Genomic DNA, 15,792 nt, shown 5'->3' on the forward strand with positions numbered 1-15,792 from the left:
CGGCTTGGTTCTTAAGTGCTTTTAGCTTGAGTATTGAGTCTAGATAAATGTAAGCAGCGATGATAGTTTGACAAGCTGTTATAAAACATACTTGTAAAAGAAAAGTTTATGTTTTTAAGAGTTTCTTTGACCACCTTACAATTTAATTTTGGCCTTTAAAAAAAATCATGGTTGAAAAATATCCCACTGAGTAAACAGCAGAATGCTTAGAAATGACATCTTGCTCCAGATTCTTTCACTAAATTACAATAGGTAGAAAGCAAAAAATAATGCACAAACTGGTTTACAGTCTAATGGGAAAGAAGCCAAAGCAAGTCTTGACATTATTAAAATTAAGAATACCCCAAACATCCCAGATCTCACATATTTCAGGAAAACTTTTACCCAGAATTTTGAAAAGTTATTTTTTCAGATGACAAACTCCCTGCATCCTAGGTGAGGCATTGTCAAAGTTGAAGTCTAAAGAAGTGCATTTTCCAAACTCTGCTTTCCTCACATATATTACACCTTCCATTGAAAGGGAAGACTTGCTCTTTTGCTTGAGGAAATGTTTTGCGTTAGATTGCAGAAAAAGATCTTTGTGGTTTTTGTATCCATAGTTTTCAGTGCTCTCCTGGTGGAAATTTACTTGATTGTGTTACTGAAGCAATTTTGTATCAAGCATCATTCAGAAAGACATTTCCCTGCTACTCCTGCACTTGAGATTATAATGGTGTTTTTTATTTTTTTAAGCTGATGTGTTATTGTTTTATTAAATTGTATGTATTATACTTTATTGTATTTTGATGATTATTTCACAGACCTAATTGTCAACATAGAGTGTATGTTGCTTATGCTGACATTGTAAAAGAAGCTTTAAAATAAATAATCAAAACCTGTTACAAGAAAAGCACGGGGGAGGATCTTTTGGAGAAACAACATGCTTTTTCATTCTGCAGATATATTCCAAATATTCCATGGACTTCATTTTCTGATGGTAGCCACAAGATATATTATTTCTGTGAGAAATACATGGATTGAGACATGCTGTGAGCAAGAATTGTGGACATACTGCATCCAGATATCACAGAGAGGTGAAACTTTCAGTTGCTTTATTCATTCATTTCTCTGTGAAGAAAATAATATCAAGATGACGAACATCATTCTCTGTGCAAAGGCTATTTGCGGGAGGCAAAGCCATGATTTGACAGCTGTTCTATGTACCCCTTTAAGCCAGATCTGTTCATCATTCTGTCAAAGTCCATCCTGTCTTTGACTGCAGGTGGACAGTAGTTAAAAGTTGAAAAGTTAAAAGTTCACAAGTGACAAATTTCTTGCATTCTATGTGGATGCTCAAACCACAAACACAAATATGTTCAGGTGAAGAGCTAGAGTCGGCTGTAGGTATGCTTCTCAGATGTCCATTATGATAAAATATGTCCTTTATTTGAGGCCAGAAATGTTGTCTATTATAGCGCTGCTTCTCTAACTGTGGGTCCTGACCCCAAATGGAGTCTCCTTAGTTTAATGTTGGCAATAGTAAAGGCTTTCTGAATATCCCCCTTTTACACAAATCTGTTAGTAACAACATGCAGTGTTTACAGTGGACTCTACCAAAAAAAAGCTTCAGCAAAAAGGAAATCGGCCTATTTACCAAGCCTTGGAAATGTTGATTTATCAGTAAATGTTTGATTTTATACCTATTTTATGTACCTATATACTAGGAGTCACGTAAGCCTTTCTTAGGCAGAAAAGGATCATGAACAGAAAGGCAGGAGTTGCAGGTCTTTCTTATTATGAAGCATATTCCCTTGTTGAGGGTCACAAACCTTTCTTTTTATATAAACTGAATAAAATGCCAGATGCCCCCTCTCCTTCACACACAACCCTCTGCCCTATATTTGGGAGTGGGCACTTCATAAAGGCAGAAATGTGCACATCATGATAGGAACTATATATTAATTTTACTGAGAAATGCATGGCAAGGTAATAGCTAATTCCTGACTGTCAACAATGCATGCCATGAGTTTCAACATCCCTCACTGCTATTTTGAAAACTTAGTTGTTTGGAATGCATAAAACTACAAAGTCCGTTCCCAAAATCTCTATAGAACAGGGATGGAGAACCTGTTGTCCTTCTAGACTGGAATGGATTGTAGCTCAGCAAAAGATCATATGTTTATCATGCAGGAAGTCCCACATTCAATCCATGGCATCTACAGAATTTGCATGTTAGTGTTGGTGGTATCAAGCCAAATGAGTCAATAGTTTGACTCTACGAGAAAGGTATGATGCTCAGTGATTGCGGGAACTTTGTCCACGACCATCTGGCAGGCCATTGTGTCATGGCAAAATCTTAAATGCTAGCTTTTCCTAGGATGGTGTCTATAGTATACATTGTTTAGTTCAGGAGTGTCAACCATTTTATCAAGGACCACATCAGCATTATGGTTGCCTTCAAAAGACTGTTGAATCTGGGGATGGAGAATCCAAGGATACAGAGGGTCAACTGAATTTTTTACATGGTGGTGTGTGTTATTTGTTTTTGCGCAAGTTGGGACCCCAGATGTCACTGAATGACAACTTCCTTGACTTTTGATTATACATCATGTGTACTGGGGATAATTGGAATTGTAACCCAATAGCACTTGTGGCTCTGAGGTTCGGGAAAGGTTAAAGGGAATGTTGAAGTGAGACATCATATCCACAAGCCTTGTATTTAAATTCAAACTATACTATCCAGACTAAATTTGATGCACTTATTTATTTGATGCACTTATTAACCGCCATTCTCAGCCCATACGGGCGACTCATGGCGGTGTACAGTACACATAAAAAGACAATTACAAAAGGCCAGTTTCGACAACATATAACTATACAACAATTACAGACTACACAAAAATCCGCTTCATCTCTTAATGGAATCATAGCCAGTCTCATATTCCTTGTACCATTCCAGTTCTCAATTACCGTACTTGTTTGTTGCTTAGCACTTAATTAAATGCCCTCTCGAACAGCCAGGTCTTAAGGCTTTTTCGAAAGGACATGAGGGAGGGCGCCTGTCTAATGTGTGCAGGGAGAGTGTTCCACAGCCGGGGGGCCACCACCGAGAAGGCCCTCTCCCTCGTCCCCGCCAGCCGTGCCTGTGATGCAGGCGGGATCGAGAGAAGGGCCTCCCCAGACGATCTCAAGGTCCTCGTGGGCTCGTAGGCCAAGATGCGGTCAGAAAGGTATTTTGGGCCGGAACCGTTCAGGGCTTTGTAGGCCAAAACCAGCACCTTGAATTGGGTCCGGTAGCAAATCGGCAGCCAGTGGAGCTGGGACAACAAGGGCGTTGTGTGCTCCCTGCCACCCGCTCCAGTTAGTAACATGGCTGCCACGCGCTGAACCAGCTGAAGCTTCCGGGCCGTCTTCAAGGGCAGTCCCACGTAGAGAGCGTTGCAGTAATCCAGGCGGGATGTGACAAGAGTGTGTACCACCGTGGCCAAGTCAGACTTCCCGAGATACGGGCGCAGCTGGCGCACGAGCCTAAGCTGTGCAAATGCTCCCCTGGTCACCGCTGAGACCTGGGGGTCCAGGCTCAACGATGAGTCCAGGGTCACACCCAGACTGCGAACCTGCGCCTTCAAGGGGAGTGCGACCCCGTCCAGCACAGGCTGTAACCCTATATCCCGTTCGGCCTTGCGACTGACCAGGAGTACCTCTGTCTTGTCTGGATTTAGTTTCAGTTTGTTCGCCCTCATCCAGACCGTTACAGCGGCCATGCACCGGTTCAGGACCTCGACAGCCTCCTTAGTAGCAGGTGGGAAGGAGTGACAGAGTTGGACATCATCTGCGTACAGATGACATCGCACCCCGAAACTCCGGATGATCTCACCCAGCGGCTTCATGTAGATATTAAACAGCATGGGGGACAGTATGGAACCCTGTGGCACCCCACAAGTCAAAGGTTGTGGTGCGGAACAGGAGTCCCCCAATAACACCTTCTGGGTGCGGCCCTCCAGAAATGACTGGAGCCACTGCAGAGCAATGCCCCCAAGACCCATTTCCGCAAGGCGCCCCAGAAGGATACCGTGGTCGACGGTATCGAAGGCCGCTGAGAGGTCCAGGAGCACCAACAGGGACACACTCCCCCTGTCTAGCTCCCAGCACAGATCATCCACTAAGGCGACCAAGACCGTCTCGGTACCATGCCCCGGTCTGAAACCAGACTGTGCCGGATCCAGATAATCCGTGTCTCTCAAGAATACCTGGAGTTGTGAGGCCACCACGCTTTCCATGACTTTGCCCAAGAAGGGGAGATTGGAAACAGGCCGAAAGTTGTCCAATTTAGTGGGGTCCAGTGATGGCTTCTTCAACAGCGGCTTTATAATAGCCTGTTTTAGGCTCGCTGGAATCTTGCCTTCCCGAAGGGAGGCATTCACCACCACTGTTACCCACTCAGCCAATCCCCCTCTGGCCTCTCTCAGAAGCCAGGATGGGCAGGGGTCTAGGATGGACGTGGTGGGCCTCATTCCTCCAAGTATCTTGTCCACATCCTCGGGTTTCACAAACTGAAAAGAATCCAACAAAATAGGACAAGTAGGTGCTCTCGTTACATTCTCGGAGTCTGCATCTAACGCGGCGTCCAGCCCAGAACGGATCAAGGCGACTTTGTCTGCGAAGAACCGAGCAAATGCTTCACAGCGCGCGACCGAATTGTCAGGGCTCCCACCTGCAGCGGTGGGAGTTAAAAGACCTCTGACAATCCGAAACAACTCCGCCGGACGGTTCTTTGCAGACGCAATAGTGGCCGCAAAGAAGGTTTTCTTTGCGGCCTTTATTGCCGCGGCATATGCCCTAAGAAAGGACACAAACCGTGCTCGGTTTGACTCGCTCGGTTCCGAACGCCACACACTCTCTAGTTCCCTCTTCCTTCGCTTCATAGCTGCCAGCTCCTCAGTAAACCAAGGGGCTGGTTTAGCTCGGCTACTTGAGAGGGGACGTTCCGGAGCAATCATGTCAATAGCCCTGGTCATCTCCCCATTCCAGAGAGCCACCAAGGCCTCGACATGGTCACCTACCGAGGTGGCGGGAAAATCCCCAAGAGCCGTTAGGAATCCATTCGGATCCATCAGCCTCCTGGGGCGGACCATCTTAATGGGTCCTCCACCTTTGCAGAGGTTAGGGGGCGCAGTGAGCCTAAATCTGATCAGGAAGTGGTCGGTCCATGGCAACGGAGAGATGGACAACTCCTCTACACCGCCACCCTGTTCCCATCCCTGGCAGAAAACCAAATCCAATGTGTGTCCAGCACAGTGGGTGGGGCCAGATATTTGTTGGGACAGCCCCATGGTTGCCATGGCAGACATGAAGTCCTGAGCCGCACCTGTGAGGGTCGTCTCGGCATGGACGTTGAAGTCTCCCAGCACAAGGAGCTGTTGAGACTTCAACGCCAGGCTCGAGACCACCCCCGCTAGCTCAGGTAGGGAGACTGTAGTGCAGCGAGGTGGACGGTACACTAACAGAATCCCTATACTGTCCCGGTCACCCACCCTCAGGTAGACGCTTTCAAAATTTGCGGTCTGCGGGATGGGGCACCTGGTCAGATGGATGGAATCCCTATAGACCACTGCGACCCCGCCTCCCCGCCCTCCGGATCTCGGTTGGTGCTGCACGGAGAAGCCCGGGGGACAAAGCTGGGTCAGATTTACTCCTCCAGCTTCCTCCAACCAGGTCTCCGTGATGCACGCCAGATCTGCCCGCTCATCCAAGATTAGGTCCTGGATCCAGGCCGTTTTTCCGTTGACAGATCTGGCGTTCAACAGCACCACCTTCAGTCCAGAGGGTCCGCTCACCTGGTTACACCAATTTACCTTAGGAGACCGAGTTGGAATGGTTAATGTTTTGGATAAATGGTCCGAATTTGGCCGAAATTGAGGTCTCCTTTTCCCGCATCTCCTCCTTCCCACCACGACCTCTATGGGGGCCCCTCGGCTAGTGGAGCACCTCCCCTCCTCCATGCCGCCGTTCCTGACTAAGGTCTTAATCTCTATTTCATCAGATGTTTTAACTGTTGGTGTTTTTCCTTGCCAGTTACTTTGGTCTTCTTTCTCCCCCGTCCCCTCCTCATTGTTCTTCACAGGCTCCAGCTCACTTCCTCCCCTGCTTCTTCCACCAACCAATAGTATCAGAGACAGTATACACAGGAGGGTATTATTTAAACAAAATAAACTACAGCCTTCTAGATGTCGCTGTATCAAACTCCCATCAACTCTTAACAGGATGTCTAATGATGAGGAATGCAGAAGTTGAAGTACAGCATATGATCACATAAAATGACATGGTGGGTTGAATTCAGCCCATGGGCCTTGAGTTTGACACATGTGATTTAATTTATTTATGTCTTACCTTTCTCCCAGGATTAGTAGTAGAGGATGACATAGTCTCTGCTTATCTAACAATCTCAGCTCTTTCATCTTGCAAACCCTGGCTCCACTACACCATTTTCCCTGGGTAAAAGGTCAGGTGATAGTGGGTTCTCCATGCACTATCTCTGCGATGTCTACTCATTATCTCTGCCAGTCTTTGCTACTTTTTCACCCTGGATGTAATTACTAAACTGACTTTTTAAAAAGAATTCATATTTCTTCATATTAAAGGATACATTGACCAGAAGAGTATTTGAGATTCTCTCCAGGAGGTGCTGTAGTATTCATTTTCTCAGCGTTTGGAAAATGGCTCATCAATTGTGCTTGAAAATCTTCCCTCCGCTCATATTCTTTGCCACGATAGATGAACATTTTGTTCTGAAAGAAACATTTAAACCATGTCTCGGACTGCAAACCTGGAAGCGTGTCACAGTTATTCTTCACAGGTTTATATGTGCTCCCCCTCTCTGCGGGAGTGAATGTGGACTGCACAAAACACTGCATTTATACCACTAGGGATAGTTAAAGGCAATCGTCATTTGTGTGAAAAAGCTTTGAAAGGCAAAGCTGAATGAATCAGACTAGGCTAGTAACAAGATCAGAAAGCTCATGGATCATGGTCAGCATTTCTTCCCCAGATCTCTCATGCTTTCTGGGTTGTTATATAGGGAGAAGGCATCTAATATTTCCCAATGGGTTAGATTTGGGTCTGAGGTTGCCAACTACTAGTTGTAGCTGGGCTTTAATGAAAATTGAAGGATCAGCGCGCATCAGACAATTTTGTAGTTTAAGCTGCTAGTTACCACAACAATTACATGAAGAATAGTGAAAGTATTAATTAGATATATTTTCATACAAAATTACAATCAGGAGTGAAAGGTAAGATATTCATAGACTTCCCATTTTATTCACTTTGACATTTGTAATGTCATTTTCATCGTTCATTATGATCATACTAGCTATGATATAAACCATCTCTTAATTATGACTGCCTTGTACAAAAATCCCGAATGCTACGTTATCTCTCTATTACTTCCACTATAGGGGAAAAGGAACACAATGAATCAAATTTCTCTCTGAAAATGTGACACTCACTATTGTTATAAATGACACTTCAAATAGCTGCAAGGGAGAAATCCTTACATTGCAGAATCAAATGAAGACAAATCTCTCCTTATCAAATAACTCTTTTTTGCTGGCAGAATACTGGCATTTTGGGGGGGGGGGTAGTACAAACAGTTATGAAAGCACACAAAGTAGATATATTTACCCTTAAAAATGTGGGGAACCCTTGCCCATAATAACCAACAGCGAAATAATCTGGTTTAGGCCTCAGAATTTTCATGATGTTCTCATAGAATTTTGCTTGTTGAATCTGAAAGCAAAGACATGGGTCAGATCTCTCTAGCATCACACACACACAAATATAAAGGTCATTTGGGTTTTTTTTAATGAAGTGATAGCTAACTGCAAAAAAAAAAAACAACCAATAAATGAGCTTCTTGATTGTATCCAAAAGTAAAGATGGAAAAGAAAATGAACATATATTTGTAAGTGAAAGTTTCTGAACCAAGATGAATGGAATAATTTGCATGTGCCCCACACTGTTTGATAGCAATTTGGTTTATTCTGGAATTGATAAAGCATTCCGAAACAATCCAGATTGTGAGCAAATAGGTTACTAAAGCATACTGTTTGATGCAAAGCTAAACATTGCAAGGATCCTTCCAAAGTGGTTGTGCTGGATCTCCTCTCCAGATTGCTCACTCGGAGACCAAACCTTGGATTCCTATAATGCACCTTTATCTCCAACTTTAAACCTACATCTAAAGTAAATAACTGGACCCATGCTGACTATAATCTTGAACAGGCAGCTGTGATTTATACTAATAATTATGTGAGCAATTTCGCCTGAACTGTTTTCAGTGGTTCCCAACCTTTGGGCCTCAAGGTGTTTTGGACTTCAACTCCCACAAATTCTAACAGCTGGTAAGATGACTGGAATTTCTGGGTGTTAAAGTCCAGAACACATGGAGGCCCAAAGGTTGGGAACCACTGAAATCTGTTTTCAAACTGACAAAAACCACAAAGGTTTATTGACCAACAAAATGGTTAAACATCTAGAATTCAATGTAATAATCATAATAAAAGAAACAACTTTTCCCTGAACTCTGCTCCATATACCTTTTCTCAATATATCTCTATAGTTTCAGATCTCAGCTAACTGATTTTATCCCTCCTTTCTATAATCCTACTCTATTTCTAGCAGGCCTTATCTGACAGCATAACAATCAAACCTCTGTTTGAGGTGGCCAGTTTCACTCTATGGGGGGGGGGGGGGGGGCTAACGATTTAACACTTATTCTCAGTGGCCCACATGAGTACCATTACATATCTCTAAGCTACTGTTACGAATGTAAACACATCTAAGTTGCTTTTAAAATAGAGTTACTCATCCAGTTGCTTTTGTAAAATAGGTTTTTTAATTGAACTTGGTTAAAAATTTTGTAAGCTACTTTGAATCCCTTTATAGGAGAAGATGGGATGATGTGTTTGTGTGTGTTTGTATGTCTTTGTCTATGTTAGAAATTTGTTTCATTCATACACACAAATACATACACACACCCATATTAAATGAATTTCTAACTTTAAAAAATAACAGAGGAAATGCACCAGATCCTTGGCCTCACTTCTATTTAACCTCAGGACCTCCTCTCATTCCTCTGTCATTTTTAAAAAAATCACTTTTGGAAGAAGAAAAAAAGAAAAACCTTGCAGAAAATTCTCCTCCTGCACACATTAAAGCTTCATTCCTCTTGGAGGCTTTTTCAAATCTAAGCAAAGAGTTTCTGGTAGCTCTGAAATCAGTCATCAGTAAATTCAAGGATATCCCACAACAGGAATTTCCTGTTTCTTTTTTTTTTTTTTTTTTTGAAAATATACTGCTGTAACTAAACATAAAGTTAAATTAATAAAATATATTTGAGAATATTTCCCCTACAATCTAATACCATCAATTTGGCTTGCAATTTTTGTAAAAGCTTTTTTCTTGCATTTTCCTGGTTATAAAATAGCCACCCTTGCACAACATACAGAACAGCATAATTTCTCTCTAATCAATATAAAAGTTACTTCCGATTTGCATATATTTTCCCAAAGCTAATTAATAGTGTTTTCAAAATATGTTCAAACTAACTAAAGCTCACTGTTTACACATAAATATTCTCCAGCAACTGCAACATTAAATGATTTTGCATGTGTGGGAATGTCATAAAATACTACAGCCCTCAAATCAGCTGCTCTCGGAAGACTTCACAGCTAATTCTCTGCAGAAGCCCTCCCACATTTTTCATACTTCGGGGTGTGGGAGCTTTTCAGTGGTCAGTGGTGGATTAGGAAGGGGTAACCCCCACCATCACCACCACCATTTTTAAAAACATTTATGGCTCATAGGCAGCATTTTCCTCATGCTTTACTGTGGCAAGATGGGACATAGAGTATTAGCATGTTGAGTTGCAAAGCCTTGAAAACCAAGCAATCCAGCTACATATATACATTCATTAAGTTACCTATTTTGAATTACCAGTAAATGCCTTCATGCTCACTACATATTTTATTTTACACTAGGATCTGAACTACAAAAATATTTCAAAAAAAGTATATGGAATCACAAAAAACTTATATACCAGTATCTATTTTATTCTTAGAGAAGCATTTTCTTACCAGGTTCTGGCTCAGAAGTTCATAATCAAAGATTTCCATTTCATATTGCTCTGCCAGTTCTTTGCACAGTGATATTGCCTCCTCCCACATCTGCCAACAAACACAACATGGTATTCAAAAGTGAACCAAATCTACACAAAATTGATGATGCTCACTATGAGAAAAATGTGTCCTTACATTATAAAGGCAAAGATCTAAAGAATACCCACACATTTTCTCATCCTTGGGAAGAAAAGCTATATTAGCAGTAAAGAGACATACAATTGACATTGGTATTTTTGACATTTCAAGATCTTTTCTCTCTGTGTTGAAAAATGTCAGTTTTTGCATAAAATAAGCTTTATACATAAAACAATTGTTTTGAACAAACAAAATATTCACAAAAGTTTCTTTTCACTGCCACTCATGTTTATATACACATACCCTGATTTTTTTTCCCTTTTCTTTCACAGTTCATGTTCCCTCAACATAAACTAAATGTTCTGATGTGCCAGTTTCAACAGTGTTATCACCAACTCACAAGATCTTTGAAATTCTGCCACAGTTAAAGGGAAGATGTGAGTAGTACAAGGAAGAATTGCTGCTGCCAATCCAGGAGGCAAATACATCTTCTGAAAGCAGCCCTTAAGGTCTCCACAGATTTGGATCTTATTCTTTACAGACAACAACTGTTTTATCATTGAAATCAAGATATGATGGAGCAAAATGTGTTGGCTATATCTCAAAATAAAATATCTAATTTGCCCCAATCATAAGAACAACTTTCTAAAGGAAATACCATATTCTGAAAACAACTGTAGTGATGAAATTTATGCATAAAACCTCATTTTTGTACCACTATTGACTAAAAGCAAGGCAATTCATGATGAGTAAAAAATAATATTTCTTCCCAAGCTATTACCTAAAGTAAATTTTGAGACAGATTTTATTTTTAACTTATGTGCTACATTTCACACTTGACTTCTTAAAAGGTTTAGGCTATGGCATAAGATAATAGCAACTTGACAAAAGCTTAAAAAAGAATCAAAGGCTACCTTTCCCTTGTCAAAGTATTCTATGATCATTTCATACAAGTGCTCTTTCAGGTGGCGATGTGTCTGTGAACTCTGAAATTCTGTTTGCATGACCTGAGGAGTGCACTGTTCATCAGACCACTGGAAAAAAGAGAAATACAGTGACAACTTTTTTTACCATTTCTACCATTTCTACCTCGGTCTTCTCACCTCAAAGGGGACTCAGAGCAGTTTACAAAATCGGCAAAAATTCAATGCCACATTACAACATACCATTGAGTAAAGAGTTGAATTTGTTCTGTAACCAAACTCTTAACTCAAATCACACATACCTCAAAGCAAAAATTCCAATAAAAATACTATTAATCTGTTCGAGACCCCCAACTCCCCTCCAATTTTTGTTGTTGTTGTTGTTCATTCGTTCAGTCGCCTCCGACTCTTCGTGACCTCATGGACCAGCCCACGCCAGAGCTCCCTGTCGGCCGTCACCACCCCCAGCTCCTTCAAGGTCAGTCCAGTCACTTCAAGGATGCCATCCATCCATCTTGGTCGGCCCCTCTTCCTTTTGCCTTCCACTTTCCCCAGCATAATTGTCTTCTCTAGGCTTTCCTGTCTCCTCATGATGTGGCCAAAGTACTTCAACTTTGTCTCTAGTAAACTTCCCTCCAGTGAGCAGTCGAGCTTTATTTCCTGGAGGATGGATTGGTTGGATCTTCTCGCAGTCCAAGTCACTCTCAGAACTTTCCTCCAACACCACAGCTCAAAAGCATCGATCTTCCTTCGCTCAGCCTTCCCTAAGGTCCAGTTCTCACATCCGTAGGTTACTACAGGGAATACCATGGCTTTGACTATGCGGATCTTTGTTGCTAGTGTGATGTCTCTACTCTTCACTATTTTATCGAGATTGGACATTGCTCTCCTCCCAAGAAGGAAGCGTCTCCCGATTTCCTGGCTGGAGTCTGCATCTGCAGTAATCTTTGAACCTAGAAATACAAAGTCTGTCACTGCCTCCACATTTTCTCTGTCTATTCCCCAGTTGTCAATCATTCTTGTTGCCATAATCTTGGTTTTTGATGTTTAACTGCAACACAGCTTTTGCACTTTTTTCTTTCACCTTGATTAGAAGACTCCTCAGCTCCTCCTTGCTTTCGACCAGTATAACCAATTTTTGTTACGTGTTTTTAAATAAGAAAATGTGCTTTATAAATAAAATATACAGAACAATTAAAAAGGAAAGATCAATTTTAAAATGGTACAAACACAAAGTTTTGTTTATATGTCAAAGCAAAATCTGGGCTGGGCAATGTCTCTTAACTCAAACCCTCATAATTTGGGGTGCTCTTAAGTCAAGGCTCCACTGTACATATTTTGTAACCTCTGCAAACTAGTAGCCAGCTCCCTGCATCTACGGGATCTGCAGACAAAGATTCAACTGACCTGAGCTTGAAAACATTAAAAATTTGACTTGACATTGCATTACTTATAGACCTTAATGTTCAATCAAGAAGAAGATGCCTTACTTTCAGAAGAGAAGCATGCAGCAGAAGCGTATATGCAGCCTCAGTGTAGTTCTCACAGTCTAAATGAAGATCACGAAGTTTATATAGGTATCTGTTCATAGATGAAGAAAGTAAGAAAGAGTTAAAAAAACAAAGTTGCCTCCATTCCTTTGAGTTAATAAAAACGACCTTTTGTCTTTCCAATCATGAACTGGACTCCCAACATTCAAGTGTGAGTCCCACATAAAGATTTCAGTGTCATTCAAGATAATAGGCCCTATAATTCTTACATATTATTGGATCAAACCTTATGTTTTTAGATGTCATCACAAGAAAGCAAATCTTGAAACTTTGGAGGAGGAAGCCAAAATACACTTGAGCATAAAGAAAGTGGCTCATTTTTATCAAATGTTGCTGCTTCAGAGAAGGGAAATATGGAATTTCACATCTTGCATTTTTTCCCATTTATGTTGCAGTCTACATTGTAAGAAAATGCTTAAAATTTTGTGTTAATCTTTTTCTGTATCCCACAAAATGCAATACATAAGTTATCTGGTACAAACATTCAGAGACGGAAAAGGTTTCCCATAAATTCAAGAATGAAGCATGCATTAATGTAAAGGTATGTATATTTCACTATGGGCAGTTCCAGACAGGGGTAAAATCCACACTGATGCAGATTTTAAAAACCCGGGTTGGAGCAGACTGTAGTTCTTTGTGCCAAATACACATGCTTTTCAGGTAGGACACCCTACCTGAAGAAGCAGGAGGGTGTGTGTTTTAGGGCCTGTCTGGATGGGCCCTTGAGATTTGGGAGGATGCTGATTTTATAGTTTCAAATGGAAGATGGGTATGTGTGTGTAGTTCTTTGGATATGTGTGTGTATTTCTTCTGATAGAAATAGGGCAGAGGAGAAGGAAAGGAAGAATGAGTGAATATCAAAACTGAAAGTGCAGCTAAACTGCAAGAATTACACATCTCCAAGTTCACACTACAGGTGCAATCCATTCTGACCACCCTTCCTGTTCTAAAGTACTTGCTTGAAAGATGTTGGCTGACTTTCTATATAGCTGCAGCTAAACTGAAAATAGAAGAATTAAATCTGCTCATGTCAAATAGGTCAAAGATGTTACCCTTTACTCGCAGATTTATACAAAAAAATTAGTGGCTTCTCAGTTTTAACATCCATAGTTACATTTATAATGCAGATTTTATGCATTAGATAAAATGCTGTGTCTGCAAAGGGATTTCTTTTTTTACTTCTCATCTACTTTCAAATATACTGCTGCATATGTAAGATATGGCATCATGCCCTTTAAAGAAGTTCTTTATTTACAAATGCTGTCAAATGCAAAGAAGTCAAGATGGACTGGGTCTGTCAACTGGAAATGTGTCTTATTCTTTGCTTCAAATTATATAACCCTTTTTTTGAAGGAGGAGGCCAAGCATCCAATAGGTTCGTATTAACAGAATACTATGGGGGAAATTGCAGATCATCAATATGTATGATGTAGAAGACTCAAACAATATTTTTTGGAATCACATTGAACCTTGGGAGAACATGAGCTTGACATGAATGGTGTGCTGTCAGATATTTACTACAACTCCATATAAAATCTTAAAAACTGTGTGACAGAAAACAATTTGCAGAACATTTTCATACCTTATATACATCTCCTCACGATTAATCTCCTTGTAGAAATTCTAGAAAGAGACGATGAACAAAATCTGATTATCTTTGTACTTAAAACACTTAACTGTGGATAGACTCATTGCACAAGAATCTTTACATATATATTTTAAAATTATTCCTAAAATGTTACTACGGAAATTTCAAAGCTTTCATTAGGACTAATATTATTATGCATTACTTCTATATTGTCTCCTACTGAAACCAATATTTGTAAAATTAATTATTTGCATATACAGTAATATATTAGGGCCACGATTTCCTTTGCCAAAGCAATTCATGGAGATTTCAAAAGGAACTCTCTCTTGAATACATAGGAACAAGATGAAAGTTGTCACTTCCATGATACCAATCATTAATAAACTTGGGCTCATCTTTTATTTTTATTCAAAAAGGGCGATGATTACTCAGGTACTATAATTACTCAGAAGACAGAAAAATGGCATGGAAGAAATTGCATTTTCATGCTTCATCATTGGGACTATTTCCAGCTAAATACACAATTGTCACCTTGGCAACTGCAAGGTGGATGGGTTGGCCAGATCAGAATAGAGAATGCCCTTGCAGCAAGGCAAATGCTGTCCTTCCCTGTAGGGTGAAGTATGGTTTATGTGATCTAGAACTACAGCCACGCATGCACCAAGGAGCTACGGTTTGTTACAAAGCTATGACTGTAACAGTGAATCTTGATTGATTTTAGTCCTTCCATTTACAGCATAAAGAAAACCATACACATATCAACTTTACAAGGCTGTTGTAAAGTGACCCATAAAGTAATTTATGAGAAAGAATTCGAACATTCAAAAATCCTATATGAATATTACATGTCTATTAATTCTACCTCTACTGACTCTTTGTTGTCTTATTTACAGTACTGTTTATTAAGAATTTATGTATTGATATTCTGATGTTCTGTTTTGTTTTTTTGTTTTGTTTTTACCATACATTATGGAATTTGGAATAGATGGCTTATTTTTTTTTCTCTTTCATTCTCTATGAAAATATGATACATGTAGCTTCCAATTCCGCACTGTGCAATCTTCTTTGACTTTCTTAATGTATGTTTGTGTATACATCAGGTATGGGCAAACATTGGCCCTCCAGGTATTTTGGACTCCAACTCCCATAACTCCTAACATCCTGTAGGCTGTTAGGAATTGTGGGAGTTGAAGTCCAAAACTCATTGAAGGCCAAAGTTTGCCCATGCCTGGTATACATGCATTAAAGTTGCTTGAATTTCATAAGGTTTTCTTAGCAAAGAATACTCAGAGCTGGTTTTCCCAGTTTTTTCTTCTGAAATATAGCCAAGAACACCTTGTATTCCTCAGTCTCCCATCCACGTACTAACCAGGTACTAACCAAGGCTGACTCAGGCCAGCTTCCTGGATCAGATGGGATCTGATGCCTTTAAGTTATGTTTGCAATATAGGCTTTCTGAATTGCTCAAAACTTCAAAACATTTTCCTATCATGTCAGTA

At 40.6% G+C, this 15,792-nt stretch overlaps 1 protein-coding gene across 1 annotated transcript in view; it reads right to left on the reverse strand.

Moving 5' to 3' along the window:
- Positions 1-15,792, reverse strand: part of DOCK2 (dedicator of cytokinesis 2) — a 343,321-nt gene that overhangs the window by 32,741 nt on the left and 294,788 nt on the right. Inside the window, exons 36-41 of the mRNA XM_060765022.2 lie at positions 14,288-14,328; positions 12,646-12,736; positions 11,147-11,266; positions 10,113-10,202; positions 7,660-7,764; positions 6,626-6,767 (exon numbers count right to left, since the gene is read on the reverse strand). Coding sequence (XP_060621005.2) covers positions 6,626-6,767; positions 7,660-7,764; positions 10,113-10,202; positions 11,147-11,266; positions 12,646-12,736; positions 14,288-14,328 — 589 coding nt within the window. The remainder of the gene's footprint in view (positions 1-6,625; positions 6,768-7,659; positions 7,765-10,112; positions 10,203-11,146; positions 11,267-12,645; positions 12,737-14,287; positions 14,329-15,792) is intronic.

This window comes from Anolis sagrei, chromosome 2 (genome assembly GCF_037176765.1).
Source record: "Anolis sagrei isolate rAnoSag1 chromosome 2, rAnoSag1.mat, whole genome shotgun sequence".
Lineage (NCBI taxonomy): Eukaryota > Metazoa > Chordata > Lepidosauria > Squamata > Dactyloidae > Anolis > Anolis sagrei.